Below are 25,604 nucleotides of genomic sequence, written 5' to 3'. Positions count from 1 at the left end.
AAATAAAAGACATTACTTAGTTCAAAATGATGTGTTTTTAAAATATACCTGTCTACAGAAAATAACATTAACTTGATTATATTTTTACATTTTTTTGAATTTTAGAAAATAAGCATGGACTATCAGTGATGCCAGCAATATGGAGAAAATTGGTTAATGACACTCCTTGATATTAATAAAAAATTGAAATTCTACAGTAAAAGTTGTTAGGATTGATTTTTCAAATTAACTGTTACTGCCAGTATAGGTATGGTTTCAATTACGAAGCTTTATATATTTAGTTTCTCTGTGAAGTAGTTTATAAGAAATCATGCAGGCACCAGTTGTACTATTAAGGTATGACTTTTATTCATTCACAATACCTCGAATTGGGATTTCACTTTCAGGACAATCGAAATACCTATTGAGTGATAGAGGATGAAAGGTACTGATGTAAATACGGTAAGATAGTTGTCATTACAGTCATTTAGCTGGATATCATTGTGAGATAGCTACAACTATAACAGGAAGGTGGATTGCCGAATTGCAATATATTATAGCAATGAGTTCTAATAAAATTACCACAACTGTAAGAATAGCTACGTCCCTATAGCAATAGCCCTATTAAATAAGCTTCTGTACAGTTTACATATGAATGTAATTTTTTATTATTTATCGTAACTGTGGAGCTACATTTTCACTTTTTTCAGAGAATTAGAATTTGCTTTAGTATCCTGGTGAACATTTTTAACCGAAAATTCGTTGGAAAGATTTTTAATTTTTTTGTAGAGAAATCCTCATTTCCCTCAACATTTTACCTTAGTTTTGTCGTTCTCTGATACACTTCAAACAACTTTATTCAAAGTGACTCAGCTGAAATGTTAGAACTTTTCAAGTAATTGAGAAAAATGATTATCACTAGTGTATCGACACTGCAAGACCAGTAACTTTCAATTTTCTTTTCTTTGTGGATTAGCTTTAATGGTGCAGGGAAAAAAATTTAATAGGTATATTACTGATTGCCATCTGTTGTATTATATGTATAAGATATATGAATATTGCATTTTTTCATCTGCCAATCACTAGCTATCAGACATTGTGAAGATTACCTCCGATACACAATGCGCTAACATCATCATCGAATTGCTGTAATATTCAAAGACTGAGCAGAATGTCTGAAAAACTGTATACCTCACATTTGTTTGCACAATTTCTTCCAAACTCTAATAAGTGTAATATTTTTGATTCCTATTTTATATAAAGTATGTTTACATAACTTATCCACACGTACATAGGAGCAAACAAGAGGGAGCCTTATGAAATTTTGCAGACACTCAGCAGTCAGCATGTATTCTTCCATTTCAATATTGCAACGTTTACAATAGCAAAAGGAATGTAGTTCGAAAATAAGTTAATCCTAAAAATATCTACATAGTAGAGTATAAGTACAGCAGAGTCAAGAGTGCTGAATATTACAATAAAGTATCACACGATACATGATGTTTGGTTCCCTGTGGAAATGCTACTACTAGAAGTTGGCATAATTCATTTGTCGTAGCTATTTCGCAATGATTTACTGAAATCTTTAACATCTGTGGATATATTTATATTTATAATCAATCTAAATTTTATGAATCAATAATCTAATTGGTATAATATATACCAACATATGCTGCAAGTGGATATGCACAGATTTTTACCACTACAGCACTACTACTCAGCACTCTCCGACCATACATTTCTAGAATACTTAACACCTAAGCTATTACAATGGAATTGAATTAAATGCGCAATTGAATTAATTACTTATATACTAAACAAGTTTGTAATATAAAAAATAAATATAGCTTAGACTAGCACTGTCGGCGAACAAGCGCCATTACACAATCAATACGTTTATAGCTGCCGAGTATTATTTGTGATCAAATTATTACTATGATAATAATAATTATTGTGTCATTGTAATTATTATTATTATTAGCGATTAATGATCTAATATTTTTTCTATAATTCAAGTGTTTCTTGGAAGCATGTTGAATTTTTTTTAAATACTTATAATAATTAAGTACGCCATTTCTAGCACCGCAAATTTTTTATGCATTACAGACAAGCCGTTCTTCAAGAAGTGGTGTTTCATTATATTTTTTACCTTTGACATCAGTGTAACAACAAAAGAACAAATGTACCCACATTGATGTTGAATAATTCTAAAAACATCCAGATCATTCTGATATACACTCGTATGTTTACTGTTGTATCATATTTTACTAATCGAAAATGTGTTACTCTGTTAATTTGTAATCCATTACTGATTGTGAAGCTAATTCACATAAGAAAATTAATCAACCAGTATCACTGTAAGTAACATGGCTTGTAACATGTTAGGGAATATTTATGCTGAAGCAACAATTTTTACACAATATGTATTACTGAGAAACTTTTAAATTGTTCCAATGAAACGTTTCCGTAATAAAATTTTGTTATGTAACATTAAAATATATACCTTCAGATAAATTGGTATAATCAAGAAATAAAGTAACAAATTTATCAGTACTTAGTTAGAATAATTTCTTCATACATTTCTTGCATACATTTGAAATGAGTTGATTCATTTGCAATAATGTCTACTGTGAAAATATGAAAAAACCATGTTTTCTTACAAAACGCTCAGAGTAATCTAATTCAGTAACCTGTGATGGTGCACCCTTCTCGAAGACTATGGAACTGATTTTGTTATCGTAATTTTAGAAGCTATGTACATTGCGGCGTATCCTATAACAATACTGATGTTCACCTTCTATCAAACTTCAAGTCGTTGAAATATAACCACGATTAAATAATATAGTTTCATTACAAAATTTATAACAAAATCATACAATTTAATATTCCACGCGTTTTCAGCACTAAACATAAATGAAACATAAAATAAAATAGATTTTGATTTCAAGAAAATGCAACGCGAAATATTGCCAGAAATGAAGACGGCTTTTGATTGCAGTTCTGTACATTTAAATCAACAATAATGATTGTTGGGAATATTAAATTATTTTTAGAAAGTATGTATTAACTAATTACTGAGGATTTCTCTTTCAACTCGCCGTACTTCCTTCGCTTGTAGTAGGTACGTACAGATGTTAAATTTATTTCCAACTATATTTAGTATATTATAATATGTATATATACAACTTCCATACTATTAATTATTTACAGCATGCGTTACATGAAGTGCTAATTAAAAAAAAAACATGATTGGTACATTGATAAAATTAGATATACTTTATATTATTACGAATTTCAAAAAAATCCCGTAAAAAATACGAACTGTGTTAAGAATATACAATATTTAGCCTGTTTTTAAAGTAACACTGTAATTACATTAATTATAGTGAGTTCTATAATACCAGTAATTCTAAAACTTTCACGTTCATAATCTATAAAAGGTTTAGACCTTCTTGAACCAGGGTCATTGGAAAGATGTGCCAAAATATAATTTAATGCTAATCAAAGTTTTACTGCTTTAGGTAGTTTGTGATATGAACAATTAATGAATTTAGCCTATTTTGAATTATGTTACTGTACAAACAGGCTGTGCAACTGAAACAATGTACTGTATATACTCCTAACATGAACATTATTATGTTGATAATATACAATGTGTGTCACGGGAAAGATGGCAAAGAGTTCTTATTTTTTTCATCACACCACTTGTTTTGGCAATATTACTATACTGTACACATATTTGTACATATAACGGTGAAAAAGTTATTTATACAGAAACCAAGCCATACCAATCACTGGATTTTTCACATTATGCTATGTCGATAAATAATTATATGTAACGACAATATATGCACATATTTATGGCAGACCATCACAAAGCATATACATCTATCAAGTACATATATCTAGATATATTTGCATACACGGAGGCACGTGCGTGAACAAATGTGTACACACATAATAAAATTATGAAACTATCCGCTATGAAAGATAGAAAAAACGACACGGTGTAAAAGTGACTATTTGTTGTTATAAGTATCTATCATTCCCGTTGTTAATATTGATCTGTAAAAAATACTGGAATAGTCAATGCCGAGTTATCTAAGAATGCATAATAGGAATAAATGCAGGGTTTCATTGGAATTTCAAAAGGAATGATATGCTATTCGTAACCAAAATAACATTTTATAGCGGAATTGGTCGAATTCTTCATTCCAATTACAACTCAAGAGTATTTCAACCACACCAGTAAAATAATAACTCACAATTTGCATATGAGTATACAGGCCCGGATTTGCGCATTTTAGAACAATATGTATACTATTAAAACATCCGTATACGAAAAATAAAATGTGCAGTTTATCCATACGGTTGAACATACTAAAAAGACACAGCAGACAAAATATTTCAAAATTGTGAATGCTGTCGAATAAGAAATATATCGAGGGCTAAGGACCAGAAGAGCGTATCTCTTACCAACTCGTAAATTTCATAATACGAGTTCCAGCAAGAAAGGCATGAGCCACCTCATTTTTGCTTTGATACTATCAGAAGCACGCATCTTAAGAGATTTAAAAAAAGAGAACACGCTCTGTGGCAGTATTGCAGTTGAATCTTTTACAATCTTAGAAGACACCTCACTGCGAGAGGGACGTAAAACACTAACATTTTATCCTCTTTTTTAAATTTTATTGATCCATCCTTCCAGTAGTAGTAAGGTTGAAACATTTGTGGCTTACCCCTTTATGAATGAGGCCTTGACTTATGGGATATACATGTTACAATCGGAGATACGCCCTCATTATGGCAGTATCCAATGCTTTTTGAGGGTCGTGCTCTTCTGGTCCTTAGCTTCCAAAAACAGGGATATTTGTGACAGTAAAACCACAAGGTACAGTAATAAACAATTGTGGGAAACACGGAATAAAGCAGTCTAAAGATGAAAGAACAAAATCACATTGACCCTGATAAAACTGTGACATTTCTATCACTGTTTGCATAAATATTTTTACAATATTGAATCAAAATTATTTGATAAATGACTTTAGTTCTCACCAAGTTCATTACATATAAAAAAAACTTTGAGCTTGCTATTGTCTAATCTTCGTACTAACTGCCAAAGAAATACTGACATGGGCCATGAAACAGCTCTAGCTTCATTGATCAAGTCACCTCATTGTTACTTTTTTGCTTATACAATCAATGAATTAACAAGACTGACAGAGAGTTATCAAAATATAAATGACTTTCCCAAATTTTGCTATCAAAATGCAAATGCACTATTCATTTTTCAATTGAATAAACGAAAAATTTTAATGAAATGAGTTGATCAGTAAAGGTAGAACTATAACATGACCTTTAATTCTAATCATGCAATGGAATGTTGCGCTTCTCAGTATTGATCAACCTCAATATTGAACACCAAGCAAGTATTGCCTTGCACATATTTGGAATGAATTCTTTATGATAGAAAGACACTGTATAACAAAGATTTTCATGAATATTTGCTTACAAAGGGCAGTGTTTAATGCAGGTTCCAGTTCATAATTACTTTATTGGTTATACGATGTATTTTTGGTCATATCACGACTCCATAATTTGAAAATATCAAACTGTAATTTATACGAGCATCATTGTTTCTTATTAACATTCTAGTTCGACCCGTTGTTTTCCTTATAGTTGATATACAAGTTACTGGTCCACAAATATATCAAATTAAACTTAAATTGAAGACCAAGAGATCGAAGTATGACTAAGCCGCATGATTGTATTTTACTTGCGCCTTTTCAATTTAATAAACGATCCTCAGGTCACCAATTTCAAACAATCCACAACTGTGTTCTCTTTGATATTTTCATGTTTAGCCTTAAATAAGCCAATGCTATGATAAAAATTCTCTTTCTAATTCTGAAATGCTTGGTTTTCGGCTTCTACTAAGCCTTCGATTGGCTTGCAATGGTACCGTGATATCTTGGGTTTGCCCATGAACTGGTATATCTAAGAGCGTTTCTCGATGATCTCGAGTAGTGTTATCTCTCTCAAATGTAACTGGTGAGAATCTGACTCTACTAATTGAAATTTGGCTATCTTTTGCTGAAACATAACTTGAATCTTCAGAAGTTAGAGAGTCTGGTGGCGTAGGATTAGTTGGCGTACCAGAGCCTGAATTATTTTTACTTGGATTCTTATTCGGCGAGTTATAAGAGTAGTTCGATCTTTTCAGACTCGATCGAAGCCTCGTGACAACCTCCAAGTTACTTGGTCTCTCACTTGAATTCGGGTTTGATTCATGTGAATTTTGTCGTGTCAAATACAGAGAATTGTAGTCATGATTTAAAATATTCGAATTATAACTAGAAACACTGGATATAGCGTTAGACGATCGTTGATAATAATGGCTTGGTGAATACATTGAGTAATCAGCTTCATCTTCAAGTCGAAACGTTGGATTAACATTACTTTGGCTAGACGTACTTGCATTTGAAACGTTGGACGAAGTCCGGTGATGAGTATAAGGTGGAAGTCTTGGCATAGGACGTGCAGGACTATTTATGCTGCTCGGATTATCATAGGCGTGTGGGAATTCTGGACATTCCAGCATTCTGTCGCTAGAAGACGTTAAATATGTATTGAACATAGAATCTACTACATAATACCTTTTGATTTTCATAACCGAAAGAACTGTGTAATAGCGGAAACACAAAGATAAAATGTTTGTATTGTATATATGGACAGGAAGCGACAGTAAATATTTGTAGGACTTTAGCATGAGCAATCAACCAGTACTGCGAACAGCCGTACCTGTTGGTGACTAGATAGCGTATGCTAAAGTCCCATAGTTTTGTTGCCATAGTCTCCATGATGATTTTGCATAAAATGACTATTATCTCAAATAGTAATACCTTTAGACTAAAAAAGCATACAAAGATTAATAGTGCATTTGTTGAACTGTGCATATGATGGACAAAAGCGCAAAAATTATTATACAAAATATAACCATACCAAATATACACACAAGACATCGATGAACTCCCGTCAAGTGAGGTGAACTAGTCTTTAATCATTTCTTGGTTAATTGAATTGGATACTCACTGATAATCTGAGGGCACAAAATATGTAGATTCGGGAGGTCTATAGTATTCTGTTGGAACGACTGCATAGACAGGTGGTCCATAATCCGGTATTGCCGCAATGTTCCCCATGAATATTGTTGGCACACGGTCAATTCGATCGATTCTATCAATCCTATCGATCCTTCCAATATCAGGTGAGTAAGTATCGTCGTTGTTTGTACTAGAGCTTTTTCTACGTGGACTAGGTGTTGGCGCATTAGAGTTGGCCGATGTTACATAGTGTTGGGGTGAGTCCGTAAACCGTAATGGTTTGTCTGGCATTACATTTGATGGGAGACCAGGTGGTATACCTCCCATGTTGCTTAGAAACGGCCTAAAATTCAATTGTGCATGTGTTGATTGTACTTGAATATTCATACAACATTAATTTATTATAGTAACGCATTAGTTATCATGAAAGTGTTCTCATATTTATGAATAATTTAGTATGCATCGCGTAAACACGGCCTTTCAAGATTGACTTAAATATCCATATCGGCTATCTGATGTACATACATAAAACTGTACAGTACGAACCTGTAGTGTCTTGCCGGTCCATGGTATGTATTATGGGGATAGCCACTGGATGAGCTGAATTCATAATCTGGACCTAAGTAAGCAGAATTCCTGTTGGAACCAGTCTCAGCTTGAAACCACCATCTGGATTGGTCATCTTCGCAGTTACTTGGCTTTGGCTGCAACCTTGGATGAATTGGTGACACATTTGACATTCGAACGTCATATCCCGTTGCCACACCAGCTAACATGGCAGCGATGTTGTACAGAACCAGTTCGATTATGCTCAGTTTGGGTTTCTTGACTTCCCCATTGTACAGCGTGGGCATGGGAACTGGCATTGGCATAATGTAGGGCCCAGTAAGGCCAGGTTTGATAGGATAATCCGAGGTCATCCAATCAGTCGGAAGTTCTGGCGACAATGCTGAGTAGTCTATAAAAAAAATTGGTTTCTTAGCATGTAATCATAAACATTGCATTAAATTTGGTATATGACATTGATTAATGCCAATATTATACCTTCTTGTTGTACGATCTGTATAGTATAGCGTATATGGGGCATTCTATGATATCTCGATTAAGATTCTACGTTAATATCTCAGATTACCTTTATAATTTTTGGTATAAAAGTACATGACAAAAAACGCAGCCCAATTTTTTCCAGAATTTTTCGACCCAGTGTATCTCAAGTATAATTTAAAAACTTGAAACAAAAATTCCTACTTTCTAAAACCTGAAAAAATTCAACAAAATCTTATGAAATATATCAAAATTTTTAACACCTATTAGAAGATTTTTCTTACTTATCTTTTAAAGTTATGAAATTTCCACCTTCTAATGGGCGTCCAAAATTTTGTTACATTTTATAAGATTTTTCTGAAATTTTTCAGATTTTTAAATGTACGGGTTTTTGTTTCAAGTTTTTTAATTATACTTGAGATACACTGGGTCGAAAAATTCTGAAATAATCGGGATTTCGTTTTTCGTGATGTACTTTCATACAAAAAATTATAAAACTAATATGAGATATTGATTTAGAATTTTGATCCAGATGTCATGGAATGCCCCATATTCTTGTAGTATATCTATTCTTATAGTGTATATACTTGTAGTCTGAGGGACTATGGACCATTTATTATAAGTACGGTGTATTTTTCATTCAATGAACAATGCGGAATAAAGTTTGCTTGCTGAATTATCCAATGATTGGCAGCTGGAGAAAATATCGTGAATTTTTGATAAATCATTATCCGATTCTATTCAATATCGCCATAAAAATATACAATTTTTTTGTAAATTATACTTCAGACTGGTTGCAAAAAATATTAATGCTTGTGGTGATGCCTCAGAATATTGAGACAGACAGGGGAAAATTATTTGTATTAAAAATATTGCTGTCCATAAGCTGCCTTAACAGTTACACACTATCGGGACTCATTTATCGATTTACAGAGATGATTTACTCAAATATACTTGAATATCATGTTTCTTAATGTCTTAACTTCGACTCTCTCATTTGAGTAATAGTTACAATCAGGCAACCGAAGTATACGTAAGTGGGAAGCACACATTTTGTCTTGTGATAAGCATATTAAAAACATCATCTTCATACACGATAAAAAACGATGTGTGTTTTTGCATCCACTTTTCTTTATAAATATGTATACATTAATAGTAGTCATCGAACACTTTATTATTTGATATCTTAGCGACAGAAATTCAAAAACAAACTCAAAAAGCACGCTACGTTAGTTTTAGACGCAGTTTTAGAGAGAATTAAAAGAATAACGTTGGTCTCGTCAGTAGAAAGAAATTTTTCAATCAATATCAAATAATAATCATACCTTCTAACGATAAATCATGCCACTCATATTTTGCTACTTAGCAGCTTTTAATGAAAATTCGAACAGACTAACACTCAATGTTAGTATTATCATGTAAATTTTCTATTGGTATGGAAAATAAAATTAATATAACCTAGATAATATTTTGTAACTATGGGTATTTTGAACAATGTAACCAAGTATGTTAATAACAACATACTAACACTTTCTACTATTTGTCTCTAGTACCAGGCAGAAAAAATTAAATACTTTGGAATATGGAACAAGAAAGTTCCTGCATCAGTACTGTATTGAAAGACAGCATTCAAAAATAATTAATTCAGTATACACATAGTGAAAAAAATACATTCAGCAATTGAGATGTACCAATTTAGGCTACCATCAATAATAAATATATATACATATTTGTTATGTATATATATATTATTTATTTAATGCTTGGTATTTCAATCAAGTATCAAATTCTTGGCATGTAAGGAAACACCAAAGTTCAGTCTGTCCATCATTTAACGAAGCAGATCAGCCAAATTTTTCGTTAAAGCTCAATAAATTTTAGTAAATCGTAAAGAAGTTAGCTTGAAGATACTTGTGATACATCTGTTATAACTGTAAACACTAGTGGATTTGTAGTAAGGTATAAAACGACCGTATCAGTAGGTTCGACAAATCTTATAAAAAATAAATTCTTGTTGATTATTAATTTCTTGCACACATATTTGGCTCCAGCATATTTTTCTCAATTGATGTTGATTGATATTAATTCTGTTACATAACAATTTTTACTTCATGTTCCAATGAATAAATCTACACCTGTTTTTTCATACTCGAATAATTAAGTCCACTCCACTTGAATTTACAGATTATAATGGGCCTCAGGATATATGCAATTATAACGGCTTCATTATTATCATTATTAATATGATTTTTGCTACTATTACTGTTATTACTAGTAAAATTCAAAATAAAATTGAGTTTTTCCAATTTTCTCAAGTAGCTACTGATGCCTTATTATGGATCATTTAAAGAATATTTATTACAGAAGCCTACAATTAGTTTTATAACTTATTAAAGTTCAACATGAAAGACTTTTCGAGTACAAGAATATATACATTTATATATGCATGTGTATAGATCAATTACATGGTGTAGATTGAGATATATTTAGAACAGAAGCACAAGTTGACTATGCGCAGATTAAAGCATTACACAGTTTGGATATTGAATTGTAAAGCTGATGCTTGTGTAAGTACTTAGCGGGTAAAAAAATAGTAATGTGCTGAAAATCTATATTATGGTTGGATACATGTATCGATGAGTCATTCATTAGTCATTGGATTTTGTAAATAATTACAGCTATACAGACTACAGGTAATGATTGGTAGGTGAAACAATTTTGCTATCTGCAACATACAATCCTTCGTTTCATCAACTAGTAGTTGAATACAATCAACTATATGAGGCGGTAATTGAATTACAATACAAAGCTAGTAACGTGGTGAGTTTCCAAGCGAGCAATACAACATTAGAATGTCAAAACATGCTATACAAACCAAATGCCAGACTCACTTTCCTTCTTAGATCAAAATGATGAGGCTCACTTGCGCAGCCAATATGAGATCATTGTAGGAAGATAACACAGGATTTTTTATTGGTCACACAATTGAGCCTGGGTCATTTTGATCCTGAATGGAAAACACCTTGTGACGGCACTTAATCTACTCAAAGCAGCGTGGGTTTTGAATCTACATGACTGATTATAACTTGAATTACAAACTGTATTGATCGTAGCGCTTACAACTGTGTATAATAATAATGCCTCAGTTTTTATGAATGAGATAAAAAATTCATAGTAATCCAGGATAAGTATACGATATATTGCTTTTCCAATTTCACTCTTCAAAGTATGTCTGCGATTTCTGGAAGTACAAATTTCGATCAGTCATGTTCAGTTTTTGCCAAAAATTTTGGAAATACAATGACTGAATCTTTCTTCACATAAATTACTATACTTAGTGTAATTGCACAGCCAAAATTACAATGGATTTATGCAAACAAATACAACATCAATACTCTGACCAATTTAAAATATTTCTAACAATATTCTGTTTAAATGTGTTTTATTAAATAGGCTGCGAGTTGGGTAAATAACGGGATGTTCAAGGAGGGATAGGACCAAAACCAAGTGAAGTTAAAAGTTAGGATCCCATGGGGTACATGCAGGATGTATTTTTTCTTTACGCTCAGTTATGCGGAGTTATCTTTGTGCCTCTTCTTAACACTCGAGTTTTGCTGTATTTGTGTTTCATAGAGTAACAGCATTATGGCTGACCTGCATAATGGAATATATATGTATCAAGCTACAATTTCATTGTTATATTGCTATGAAGTATCTTCAGTAAACAATATCCTTACTTGCGATAACAAGTCAAGGATTAGGAATCTAGAATGGTATACAAATTTTGAAACATACTGTAATCCGTGAAAAGGATTATCAGAAGTATCACATTTAAATCATTGCATATGATGTTACGCGTTTCTAGTAGATACGATACTGAGAATCAAAATAAGATTATAATTGATATAGATCAAGTTACAAGAGCAACATCTTCGTAGTTTTATAATATAATTGGCGAATGACTATTCATTTGAACAGCAAAACTCATGAGTTTGCGGTATACTGAGCGTAAAAAAAAAAAAAAATTAATGAAAACTAAACAAAATCTGTACAACTGAAAAGATTTTATTGAAAAAATTTAATAGGTAAATACAGATGTGTCTTTTGCATGTAAGTGCCTATTGTATTGTGTGCGAAGTGTTCGACAGTTCATACAGTGCATGTCAAATGGAAATATGATGTGCCAATACGAATACCTGTTTCATCTAGGACAAATTTGCGATAGGAAAAGATGTGAACGCTTCTGTGGGAAAGTACAAATGTGTGTTAATCCTGCACCTGAGAGCCATTATCATGTTTATTCTGAACATTTATTTTGTAACAAGTTTTGATTTTCTTGGCAATAGCAGTTCTTGGATTGTAAATTATCTGGAATTATATTACCGATATTTGGAATGACAACGAAAGTTGCAAATCTGAAATTTTAAATATTGTTTCATTGACATAGTTTGATAAAAAAAAATTGATCCGAAGTAAAGTACGTCGAATATCGATAAAAGAAATAAGCAATACTAAATGTTCATTTGAAGAAATCATATAAATTGAAATATTAATTACAGTTCTCAGGCGCAGATATTCAAATATCGAATGTGAAATCTCAAACTAAATAATTACACATCCAAATTACAGCGATCTGTTAGATACATTTGTTAAGAGTGTTATGTACTCTAAATTACTGTAATTGAGAAAAGCCAACACCAGAAAGGATTCTTTTTTCCTTTATTCAGAACCTTTAATTGAACCCAATATTGAACGCCAGTTAAAAACAATTGATCATCCCAATTCGTCTATTACATTCGCGTAAAAGTTCACACAATGCATATCAGAATATCGAAGTGCTTTTGCAGTACCTGATACTTTACTGGACTTGTGAATCGGAAATTAGCAATAAAACAGGCACATTATAAGGAAAGTAAAATTTATGTGCAGAGAACAAATTAACAGTAAGAACATACTCACAGAACATTAAATGCTTAATAATTTATGAAAAAGAAAAAAGTTTTGAATAATTTTAAAAAATTATATATATAGGCTGAGAGAAATAGAAGACGAAATGTTGACTTTATAACTTCAATGCGAGGTGCGATTAGAAGTGTGACATTGTAAAATAAAATCTAATTATTGCCTGTAAATAAGAAAACAGTCATGAAAGACGAAACTATTTCCAAAGCTAAGGAGTAAATATTGCATTTCAGATTTTCAGGCAGCTTTGCAGATTAAGGGGTTTGTTTCCATAATTAGTTTTATAACTGCATCATTTTATATCTTCAAGAATGTGATCAAAACGTACGTGATAATCTGTGAAAGCACATAGAGAATGTACTTGAGAATGCATCAAATATTGGTTACTAAAAACTAAAATACTAAACAACTATTCCGTATATTACGGGCTAAATATGTTGTCAAGTTTAAAAAAATTATGCATAGAAATACTGTAAGACATCGTCCCAGAGCAACAAACTGTAGATATATATATCCTTCGTTTTACAGTGATTATTAAATTTAGTTCATCATTGAAATTTTGTTTAGTATTTTCTGATTTCTGTTTATGGAATTGTGTACCTTTACATATCTGAAAGTACAAGACCAGTTGCCAAATTATATGAAGACACAGTTTTATCTGAACAATGAACATAAACTTGCAAAAGCTAAAACGTGATTGGACCCAAAGAAATTCTCTTGTTTTTTTTAAGATAAATATGCTGTGATGTGATTTTAACGAGCGTTCGGTCTAGCCAGTCTAAGAATACTTAAAATAATCTTAAACTTTAATATGGTCCCACACCAAGGCTTTTACGTCAGTGCATAAAAAGTCAGAAGAAAAAAAAGGAAAAAAAATTATACAAAATTACAAACTAATCAATAACTCATAATTATACTTCAAGATCTAATTTGAATAAAATAAACTACAATAGACTAAAGACTACTAACAATTGTGATACATAAATAAAATTAGCAACTCACTACTTAACAATATAAGTATACACTTCAATCTTGTAATTGTCGATTTTTTAAATAGATTGTTTTCAATTCCATAATTGAACGCGAGAATTCGAGTGTAAACTACAAACAGAGTGATCATTACAGGCATGCACTACCGCTGGAAAGAAGAACACCATATACATCTACGTGTATAATTTATTTGAGAGTATTAATCTATCAACTCGTATGAATACTTGATTAAAATATAAGTCTTAAGATGAAGATAAATCATATTCGGTTCAGATAAAACAAGATATATTTACAAATAGACTGCCTTACTAAAACAAATGACACATTCATAGTTTTTTGAAACTAAGCTTTCTATTTATGCTTTGTTTATATATCTTTAGTATTGAACTAAATGCTGTGTATGAAGAATTGATGTCCAATTTTTTGAATATACTTTTTAACTTATACAAATGATGGGTTTAATATAGGAATGTTTTTGCTGTATTGCTATAATTTATGAAACTAGTATTAGTTTCGGTATAGAATATTTCGATCCCCAGAAGTTTGTTGCATGGAACATTATTTTCATTATTAAATAATTGTTTAATAAATCCGATACATAACTATATGTATCACGTAAGTCTACGGACCCAAGTAATCATAAACGGATTGATTGATCATTCAAACCTGAGCCCCCAGTATTCCATTACATACTGTAAAAATATTTGTTACTTTCAACACTATTAAAATGTATGATCACATGAACCCTCTGAGCATTGATAGTATGTAGCTGTAACAGCCAGCATATTTGAACTAAATGCTAAGTAATATTGCAAAACCTGTCTCAAGATATTATACTGATATCAATTAAGAAAATGCTGTGGATAAATATTAATAGTTGCTATCATATGACAGTAAACTATAAGAAATAACTTTCTTCCTACGAAGTGTTTATAGACCACTAGATCACTTTAGATCCTTGATGATCGTCGTTTTCGCAGAGAAATGCATTTTAATCTGTACAAAAAGACTTGAAAAGTTAAAAAATTTCTCTCTACGTTTTAATATTGTATATTGTACATTCAGAAAGAGTGTAAATTAGTTTAAATTCAGACAAGTTTTTTGAAGCTTTGCCATATTATGATTACTGTTTCTGATTGGGAAATTTTTCGATATCGCATTAATGTTTCCATACCTTCGACATCTAAATTTCGGAATGAATCTCTTACGCGATATCGATCGTGCTGAGTACGCAATTTAATATTAAAAAATAACATTGTTTCTCATATTACCCACACCATTTAAATTGATTATAACTTAGAGTGTATATTGTATAGTGTATTTCGTGGGTTCTTAATTTAAGTTAGGTAATGTTATATATTTATAAATAGAAGAAAAAAAAAACAATTTCATCGAATAATCTTTCATATTCTTAATTTTCATACAATATAAAGAAACCTATTCCATAGACTATGATTTATATAGTATTATTTGTGTTTTCGGAAGAACTTTTGCGTCGCCAAAGTATTGGACGTCACTGAATTAATGGAGCTTGTGCTGTCAGAACTGCGTCTCGAAATACTCATAATTTTATACGAACCGGCAGAACTTTCATTTAGGCAATAATTGGAATCTGAAGCTTGCTGGCCAAACTCTTGAAGAATCATAGTTTTTTGTGAAATCATATTTGTAGAGTTCTCACCGAAATTTAGTAAAAACTCGTTACTTTTTGATTCTGAATCCCTTTTTAATGAATCATTGTCGACATCACGATCGGAATATTGACCGCTATATTTAGAGGTTAAACTACTTTTGCTTTTTGAACTGTCTATTGAGGATCTTGGTTCATTGCGTTCGAATTCTTCAAGAAACTGGACAGAATTTTTGGATTTTGAACTATCGTTGGAGTGTTCTGAATCCAGATTACACAAATCGGATTCAAGATTTTCAAAATCGATACCTTCGCGTGAATTTGCGGCTAAAAATTTGGGTAAATATTGATCTCGTTCCTGATCTGAATAATCAAAACCGGGAATGTGGATGGCGTTTTCTAGTACATTGTATTCAACTTTTGCAGGAGACTGATCATCCAATGCATCACGACTGCCCCAAGCTTTAATTTTACTAAGAACTCTCAAAGGACTCTTGGAACTTCTTGACTTATGCTTAAGTGGTTTTCCGATTGAATTTTCAGGACTTGATTCGAAACCATCTAAATCGCTAACTTTAATTGCAACCGACGCTTTCCTCTCAGAAGATAGAGGTGAATTGAGTGAGCTCTTTCTGGATCCTGAAGGGGACTTGAAAAAATCAGCTAGCGAAGGTAATCGAGATTCTGAGCTATCACGACGCTTTTCTTTTGACTTACTTCTATCTCGTTTTTTGTTTTTCACCCTTTTAGCAGTCCCTACTAGTGATGAAGCTACACTGTGCACAAACTTTGAAGAGTGTACCGAGTAACTAGAGTCAATTGTTGAATGTTGTGGATTTTTAGACCTTTTACATTTATCATCAGAATTCTTATTAAAAACATTACAATGTGCATTTGAGAATGGTGGATATTCTTCAGCAAATTGGGTTCTTTGATTAAGTTTAGATATATGTACTAAGTTTATAGAATTGTCAGTCTGTTCATCACAATTACAGTCGTTTTCATTATTGCAAAAGTTAAAAGATACTTTAGTATTTCCGTGAATGTCTAGAGAAAAATTTGAATCCTCATTAGAATGATCAAGTTTTGTTACAAATTCGTCTGAACTTTCTGGATTACCGCTTGCACTATTCCCTGACTGTGTATCGATCAGATTATTGGCTGACGAGTACAATTTTCGGGATGTGTCGTTACCTATTTCTTGAAGAAGAGGCGACAGCTGCGTACTTGCCAACAGAGCGGTACGAAGTGGAGTTTTTTCAAGATCAGGTGCAGACCGAGACCATCGTTTGTTATCAGGTGAAGCAGGATTTGGGGGCTGCGTTATTATCGCTCCACGCTCACGCTGGTGCAATGTAGACGGGCCCCAAGTTTTGCCTTTGATACCGTCTGCTGGTACTACATAGGAGGAACAAAAAACACAAAGGACTACTGGCTACTGTACTAACTACTCACTGCACAAATGTACATTAATATATTTTAGATTTTCACACTTTCGAAATTTGATTAAAATCATATTTCAAATTAATACGTAAAGTAACTTGATGCGCAATGAAAGAAATGACTAAATTGCAATACAAAAGGATATTTCAAGAAAGCGAACAAAGAGTCATGCAATATTTTGCAAACAAATATATACGCTAATTTTTAATGCCAAAAAAAGGTGATAGAAGGTAATTTAACTTAAAATAATTACTTTCATATAAGTTGATTCAACAAAGAATTTTATAGTTTTTTGACTCTGAGACATTATCGACCAATAAGGATTTCATCACATTATAGGCATTGCACAATTGGATGTAGGATTTTCTTCACCATATTAGAATACCATAAAAAAAATATATGATTAGAATATTGTTTTGCATTAAAACAAAACATACGATATTGAACTTATAAAGATTTAGATTTCAAAATACGCTAAAATGGAATAATATTTTGAATGACGCATCAGAACACTTCAATCTGTTCTCTATTCTGCTCAGTAATTTCAAAAAAAAAAAATAATAATTGCTCCTCGATGATAATAATACTTAAGGTGATTCATATATTCACATAAATCGCGTATTTTGAACCATGCTATTACTATAATAGAGTAAAGAGTGCCAAACACCAAAACAAAAAAATTAATATGTTGAACAGAATATGAGAATAATAAAATTTACATAATGTAATGTTCAACAAGTCATCCTACCTTATTTGATAAATGGGAAGGGACGTCCAAAATGTCAAATTATTTGAATAGTAACTTAATCGTGAAAAAATGGCCGAACATCAAAAATCCCATTTCATGACTCACCAGTACAAAAATGTTTCATTTGAATCGTAATTTACACTCAGCAGTGAATTGAAATGGAAAATGTAAAAATGCACATTAATCTGTCCTCACAGAAATTTAAATAAATTATTTAAAGTTTGACTAACTCAAATACATTTCCGTTTAATATAGTTTTTGTCACTTTATTTATTTTACGCAGAATAAGGTACACTATACAGTTATGTTGTGGAAAAATTCATTCGAGAATTAAAGGGCTCCTGATCCAGTGAAAATTCAATTATATACTATCGAAATTCTTACTCACTTATTAATTCGCTAATTAAATTATGTCAGTTACAATTTGATAGAATTATAACTAACGTTGAGTATTATTTCATCTCTGGTATTATCTGGTATTATATAAATTGAAAAGTTTCAAATCAGCAGACGGACAAAAAAGACTGATTTTTTTGCTGCTATAGATTGCAAACAAGAAATACACATGGGACACTTGAAAAAAATGAATGTGACTAAGGCAATAAAACATTACGAGTTGATGGACTTTATAATTCTCAAAGACATTCGACCTTTCCAATTTCATTTCTTATTCTTACTAGGATTAAGCACTCTTTCTCTATCTGCTTAGATTTTATATCAACTTACAGGCAATCGCTCTAAGTCTCGGAATACTTGGTGATCCAGGTGGACTGTTAGGTCTTGAAGGGTTGCGGTTTTTACCTCGATCTAATGCCGTGTGCTGAACGGTGATTGTATGTCGAAAGTCTGGTAAACAGAAGCTTGTATTATTTACAGATAAGTGCTTACTTGAAGCTGGTAAATTCTATCTATTATTTCCCATTTACAGTTTAAAACATGAAAAAAAAAAAATAAATAAATAATACTCAATTCAAAGATATCGGAAATTTTGTTAGTTAGACTAGTTTCAATGGATTATTGCCTTCATATAACGCGTCACATAAAATTAAATTTTAGAGTGATTAGTGATAATGAAATTCAACTTCACTTTTAAATGATAAGAGTAATCTCGATGTTGTGATAAAGAAAAGTGCTCACCAGAAGGGAAACTGATGTTACTACCAGGTTCCTTCTTATACAACTTTAGTCTTGATTTCTTAAATTTACCAAGCCTTTTGTTTGGCGTGGGTGTATTTTGTTGCTGTATGATCATAACAGTCAATTCACGTTCCAGTAAGTCTATCTCACGAGCTGCCAATTCCTGTTCTCTTTGTCGTAAATTCTCCTCATGCTGTTTTTGTTGCACTTGTGCTTTTGTTAACTCTTCTTCTCTACAGCGCAATTCCTGAAAATAGTAAAATGATTTTGTATGTCTTTTTTTGCCTACGTTTCCTACGTCAAGTAGGTGTTTCCGCAACAGTATAAAAAAGAAGACATCAGAGTACAAAAAACTACACCGTTACATTCTAGCACCAAACAGTGGTCTATTTTTGTACTCCGTAAGAAAACAAATTTAAAAAAAAATTGTAAACCATACTTTGGTTACCTGAAGCAACGTGTGCACCATGGAGGCAAAGTCTTTTTCGCCTCGTGTATTTGTAATATTCGTCATTGGTTCGCACTGGAGTCGCTTACAGCTCATACTGTAAAGTTACACTTGGCATGGAATACACCTACTTTGCCTCCTTGATGCACAATCTATTAGTTTTTTTTTTTTTTTTCAAGAAAGTTTTAGATCTATTTCAAGAAAGACAAAAAATCAAAATATTCACTCAAAGAAGTGAGAATATGTTTAAAGAATGTGTATAAAACATTGTTTACATGTTGTATTGTTTGATAGATTTGTTACTCTTACCTCCTCTAAAGACCGACATGCCTTCATGTAGCATTTAACGAAAATCGCATAAATTAATTACATGTAGCGGCTGCGAAAAATAGCAAAAGAAACTTCTCGTGATATGACATGCATAACTGGTATTAGTATTTTTATCTCTCTCTGTTCGTAATGAACATTTTCTCAATAATAAATATGACTTTAGTCAATGGTTATTGAAAAATGGAACTTATCTCAATTACCGAATTAGATCTATGCCCTTTTCTGCATATATAATTAATTGACTTATGAATGGCTAGCACTTTTCTATTAAAAAAAAAAATAGGTAAATGTTACCTTTTCCTTCATGCGCAGGCCATGAAGCACCTCTTCTATTTCAACACGCCAGTTCTCTTGCATTGTGTGAAAAGACTCGTGTGGTGTTTCTGCGAAAGCACTGCGCACCTCATCTAGAGCTTCTAAAATATCTGCAAAGCCAGGCCTTCCGTGGCTATCTGCCGCCCAGCATGCTGCAAGTTCAGATTCATATATTCTTATTGACTCTCTGTCACGTTTTCTCTATTCACATAAAATTGCACCTCAATAAAATTGTTACTTACCTTCCATAAGAAATCGCCAAGGTTGTGGACATGTTGAAGCAATAGGTAAGGTCAACTTATTAATAGCAACGCCATAAGCAATTGCTAAAGCATCAATGCCTTTGTAGGGTGTTTCTCCAGTAAGAAGCTCCCACAACAAAACACCATAGCTGTGAACATAATTACAATGGTAGCGTCATTTCAACTCACTGTTGTAAGAATCAATTTATAGTTTTTTCCTCCTGCTACGATTGTTACGACTTTCATATTTCGACCAGGAACATTAAGCTGTAGAAGTACTCACCTCCACACATCGCTCGCTTTGCTGAAAATGCTCTTTCTGATAACTTCTGGTGCCATCCAGGCATAAGTACCAGCTGCTGACATGCGTGTAGTCTTATAGACTTCTCGTGCCAAGCCAAAGTCAGTAATCTTCAGTGTTTTGTACTGGAGATCATCATTTTCTATCGGCTCGCTCAACAGTACTACATTAAGAGTAGGAAACAAAATTATTTGGCAACTTTTAATAATTCACAAAGAGCATTAAATTCTAAATAAACACTTATTACCATTTGAACTTTTTAAGTCTCTGTGAATTAAGCTGATTGGAGCTTTGTTATGGAGGTAATCCATTCCACGAGCAATTTGTATAGCCCAATCTACCAAAACATCAGGTCGAATTTTTCTACCACTAAGAACCCTATTGAGACTGCCGCCCCTTGCATATTCCATCACCAAACACATGTTTGGCATTTTTAAGCAAACTCCTTCGATCGAGACTATATTTTCATGCTTTAGAAGCCAAAATAACTTTGCCTCCTGTCGTACATTTTCTAACGTTACGCTAGGCTCTTCGTCAGGGTCTTGGCGAGCTGCTTTAACAGCTACTTCATGCTTTTGCCAATAGCCCCTGTGGGAATTAAAAGGAAATTAATCATTTATGTTGCAGCAAATGGATTAAAATCTCATCAGGAAATCTTAATTACTAAGTAAAATCAATTGCACCAATTAACCACTTGAATTATGAATAATGATAATAATGATAGGCCGCATAATGATGGTCACTAATCCATCTCTTCCCTTGCCCCGCACAGGTCTATGGTAGATCTCTGGGGACATTCTCTAACGGGTATGGCGGGAACTGACAGTAAAAAATAAAAAATTAATAAAAAAAAAAAAAAATTGGAAAATTTTGAAAACGATCTAAGAACCGGAGGATTACATGAAGTTAATTCTAGTCTGTCTCGGATAGTATTTTGTGATACAATACATTTTATAGAGTACTGCATACGTTTTTTTTCTTTAAATGTAACGGTGTTAATATCAAATTTACCACTTCACTGAATATTAACTAATCCATTACAGGGGTTCATCAACTTTAGGCTTGGAAAGCAGAAAAGAAACTGCTCGTGAACATTATCGGTCTGCTCTGTTAGCTGCACTATGTGCTACGGTACTCGTTAATTCAGATAATTAGATAAAAATTTTATTTATCACCCATTTCTTTGCAAGAGATCTTAAATACGTACTTTTTAACTGCAACAACAATTCATTAGTAGACCCTCAAGTTCTTATAAATTGATTTTTATATTACAAACGTGATCTGGTGTAAGTTTTCCATTAGAGCGTAACTTTGGACTTCGATTTATCATTAGCTATGTGCACGAATTTTGCGAGATTTCAAGGAAAACTGATGATGTATTATACTACTACTACCTGGAATACTAACACATTCAATAAAAGTAATGTATCTCTTCAACCAAATTCTCTTGGTAGGAAATTCTTTGATTAACAATTATTCAAAATAAGCACAATAAGTTCATGTGATTCCTTCATAGGATTAGGCACTTGTCAACTTGATAGCCAATAAGATGTTCAAATTACCAGGCAATCTAGCATAATCATGGTAGTAAGAAACCAATCAAACAGTTATAGATCCAGGTACAATTCCCGGATCTGATAATAAGATTTGCTAAAGAAATTATTCAACAGTGAAACAAGTTCCTCGTTACAAATCATATATTAGATGAAGTTGCCCCACACTCACCTATAGACTTTTCCAAAACCTCCAACACCGATGACCTCCTCTAATTGTAATTCATCAAAATCGATTTCTACTGGTTGAACTTTGTCAATAACTGAAGAGACCTTGTCGATACTATCAGCTTTAGCAACAAAATTGGCAGGAAATATTCCCACCTTTCCATGAATTTTACCCGTCCACCATCCTTCATCGCCGGAAATTTTTGAATCTTTCGACAGAACCTAGTAGAATACAAATAATACATCTGATGTTTTACTTAAACTTGGAACTTACTTTTTAATAATGTAAAATAAATATATTGATACAACAAGTATATACTTAAGAGTTTCTTGATATTTTATGTTAGGCAAGAATATATATATGCACACACATTTGAAAAGAAATATTGATATCTAATTGAATTACCTCAACAGTTTCACCTCTTTGAAGCGTTAGCTCATCTTCACCCTGAGCAACGTAATCAAATAGAGCGGTGAAAATAATGGAGCTATTGTCATTTTGCGATTGTGACGAGGAATACGTTCCATGAGATGGGCTGGTTTGTTGGGATACGGTTTTAGCCGTGCCACCACTATGTGTGTCAGAAACGCTGCTGTCCGACATGTTATTGTTCGAAGCACGTGCCTCTGAATATCCGTGGCTAGTCCATAACAATTTTTTTCTTACTTAACAAATTTTATATTGATAATAACTATTATTATCATTTTCATGTAATAATGGAAACTGTGTCGTTTAATACCAACACAAATCAATGGTGCAACAAGGTAAAAATAAAGTAGCTAAGTGAAAAAAACATAAGCTTAGGTTCAGATATTTGTGAAAGAACAAGGATTTTCAATTTTTACTTTATCAACGTAATCTTTTTATAGTTTCAAAAAATGGTTATTAAGCTTATTTCACTCCCATTTATGCAACCGTAGCGTATCTGATTACCTCGTCCAATGGTGGGTGCCTCTGTTGCTCGGCTGATATCTCGGTGAATTGGTATTGCTTTGAGTCTGATAGCGTGTGGAGCCATTCTCCGGATAATGTAAAAATCGCTCGCTCTGATGACGAGCGTCCGGATGTCCGTGGTCCATCAAAGTAGACAAACCTCGTGCCGATAGCCCGGCAGGCGGCATAAGGCCCAAGCCTTTCCGCTGTTATCCTTTTTAACAAAATTGATCTCTACATAGTTTTCAGCTGTTGTTGATACAGCTGGTTTCCATTTTTACATTTCATTATTTGTTAATAGACAAGAAAAATTTTTTAAACGACATTTTTAAGCCATTTAAGAATTAATGATAGCTCACGAGTACAATCTTTAGGCTGTAAGCAGCTTACAAGGAAAGAAAAATTTCAGCCACTGAACAATATCTGCAGCTGATGTGTCATTTCTCTAACTGGTTTATCACTAGTAAATTAACAATTTTGAAAAATTATCAAAACCAAAGATTCATATTTAAAAGCAGGTTCATGTAAGTATGAATTATGAATGGTGCATTTCCTTGCTTTTAAGGAATGTAGGAGTATGCAATGTTGAATTGAAATTTAGAAAAGAGCTGATGAGCAGCAGAGAGCGTTAACATAGCTAGTTTTGCAAAATGCAATCAGATTTACTTAAAAGAGCTAAAACTTGAGAATAGAAAAAAACAAAAAACATTACAACCATGTTCACAAACCTCAAGAGAGATAGATATCGGGTACATATGGTTTTTGCTACAAATCATAGTATTCAAAAATTGGATGTTGGTTTCATTTCTTTACGGCATCTAACCAAAATGAATATAATTCAAGTCAAAAGTCTTATTTCATATTACTTAGTTAATATTTTTCGAATATAGAAATGGAGCCAATACTTTTATAATTTATTCAATAGAAATTAACAAAAAAAAAATAACAGCAGGCATATTGACGCAATAACCTGTTAAATCTATTGATAATGAAGGCCAAATCAGGCCTATTTATAAATTTGATTAGAGTTCGAAGATGTTTGGAAGTGGAAATTCAGTATTATTGATTTTTTTTTTTTATTGATTTTCTGTAAACATAGTCAAAGATGAAATGAAATATTCTTTAACTACTAGTATGGATATAATTGAATTGATAATTGACTGTATATTTCTCAGGTTAATAAATATGTCGAAATTGGTGAATAAAATTTCGCATAAAATCTAATTAATTAGATTACTGTAAAATAATGCATGATACAGGTTAGTGTGATGATGTGCATACTAATTGACTTGTTTTAATGTCGAGGTTCATTCACTGCCATATTTGAGATGCATTAAAAAATAAATAAAATAAACGAAAAAAAAAACTTATCATCCGTTAATGTCATCACGTGACAGATATGAAAGTTTATAGATTAGACTGTGAAATAAAGTGGCAGAGAAACAAAATCCATATATTTACCAAAGTGATCTTCAAGCAGCCGATGGTGGCTCTTATCCCACTGAAGAAAACACTGTACAAAACCTCGACATTTTCGGGTTTTAATATACAATTATCACCAATCAGCCAGAGTATTTGTTTGCGAGGGTGAACAACAGTCAATAAGAAACTACTAACTACGTCACAAATATAGGAGAAACCCATAAAGCTGAGGATATACTCGAGGGATCTCGCGTCAGGGTGTGTATACCCACAACCCACTGTTTATGCAAGTCAATTTATATGTTTTATTGGCGTTCTGATAACAGAGTTACGTTTAAACCGGGGCGAACGAGGCCGGGACGCCTTCCCGTACGCGCCGCGCTCCGCATCGGCCCGGAAAACCTGTGAAATTTTCACATTAACACCAGAAAATAAATTACCACTCACGACAATAACCTAGCAGGCGCCATGTTTAATTTGATAGTCCCGTCCAGGAAGACTGGAGGGAAGGAGACCGAACTCTAATGCATTTGTGGCGTAAGCTGAACTCCAAAAAGTGTCGTCTAGAATAGTTACAATTTTTACCACCGTGTTATGTTCGCTGCTGTACATGTTTTACGATCTATAGCATGGCTACACTGGCTGCACCACTCTACATAAGGCTTATAACCGTGGAGGTAGCATCATCACTAATTTCTATGGTATAACCGGTATAACCAATACGTTGACTGAAGTTGTATCACCTGATCTCTATATTCTGCGTCGCGCAACTCAAGTCAGTAAACGGTACTATTCATAGGAAAGACAACAAGAACAACAATAACTAATGTTACCGTGCGCTCCATATACTTAGCC

General features: G+C 32.7%; 1 protein-coding gene across 4 annotated transcripts; it reads right to left on the bottom strand.

Annotated features, from left to right (window-relative positions):
• Positions 1-326: 326 nt before the first annotated feature.
• Positions 327-25,226, bottom strand: LOC124307778 (mitogen-activated protein kinase kinase kinase 11-like). Of its 4 annotated transcripts, none has more exons than XM_046769839.1 (15): positions 24,789-25,226; positions 23,328-23,541; positions 22,800-23,034; positions 22,398-22,615; positions 20,920-21,260; positions 20,655-20,835; positions 20,372-20,520; positions 20,109-20,281; positions 19,794-19,814; positions 19,037-19,283; positions 18,626-18,745; positions 16,903-17,106; positions 7,629-8,040; positions 7,072-7,425; positions 327-6,587 (listed from the first exon to the last, which is right to left on the bottom strand). In XM_046769839.1, the coding sequence occupies exons 2-15, from the start codon at positions 23,513-23,515 to the stop codon at positions 5,861-5,863; spliced, it is 3,570 nt and encodes a 1,189-aa protein (XP_046625795.1). In that variant the 5' UTR covers positions 23,516-23,541; positions 24,789-25,226; the 3' UTR covers positions 327-5,860. The 4 variants fall into 4 exon arrangements, with proteins under 4 accessions (XP_046625795.1, XP_046625796.1, XP_046625797.1 ...); XM_046769840.1 differs by having other exon boundaries at positions 327-6,581; XM_046769841.1 differs by lacking the exon at positions 19,794-19,814 and having other exon boundaries at positions 24,789-25,225.
• Positions 25,227-25,604: the final 378 nt, after the last annotated feature.

The sequence above is a fragment of the Neodiprion virginianus genome, chromosome 6 (assembly GCF_021901495.1).
Source record: "Neodiprion virginianus isolate iyNeoVirg1 chromosome 6, iyNeoVirg1.1, whole genome shotgun sequence".
Taxonomy (NCBI): Eukaryota; Metazoa; Arthropoda; class Insecta; order Hymenoptera; family Diprionidae; genus Neodiprion; species Neodiprion virginianus.
This window is presented reverse-complemented; position numbering and strand designations above follow the sequence as displayed.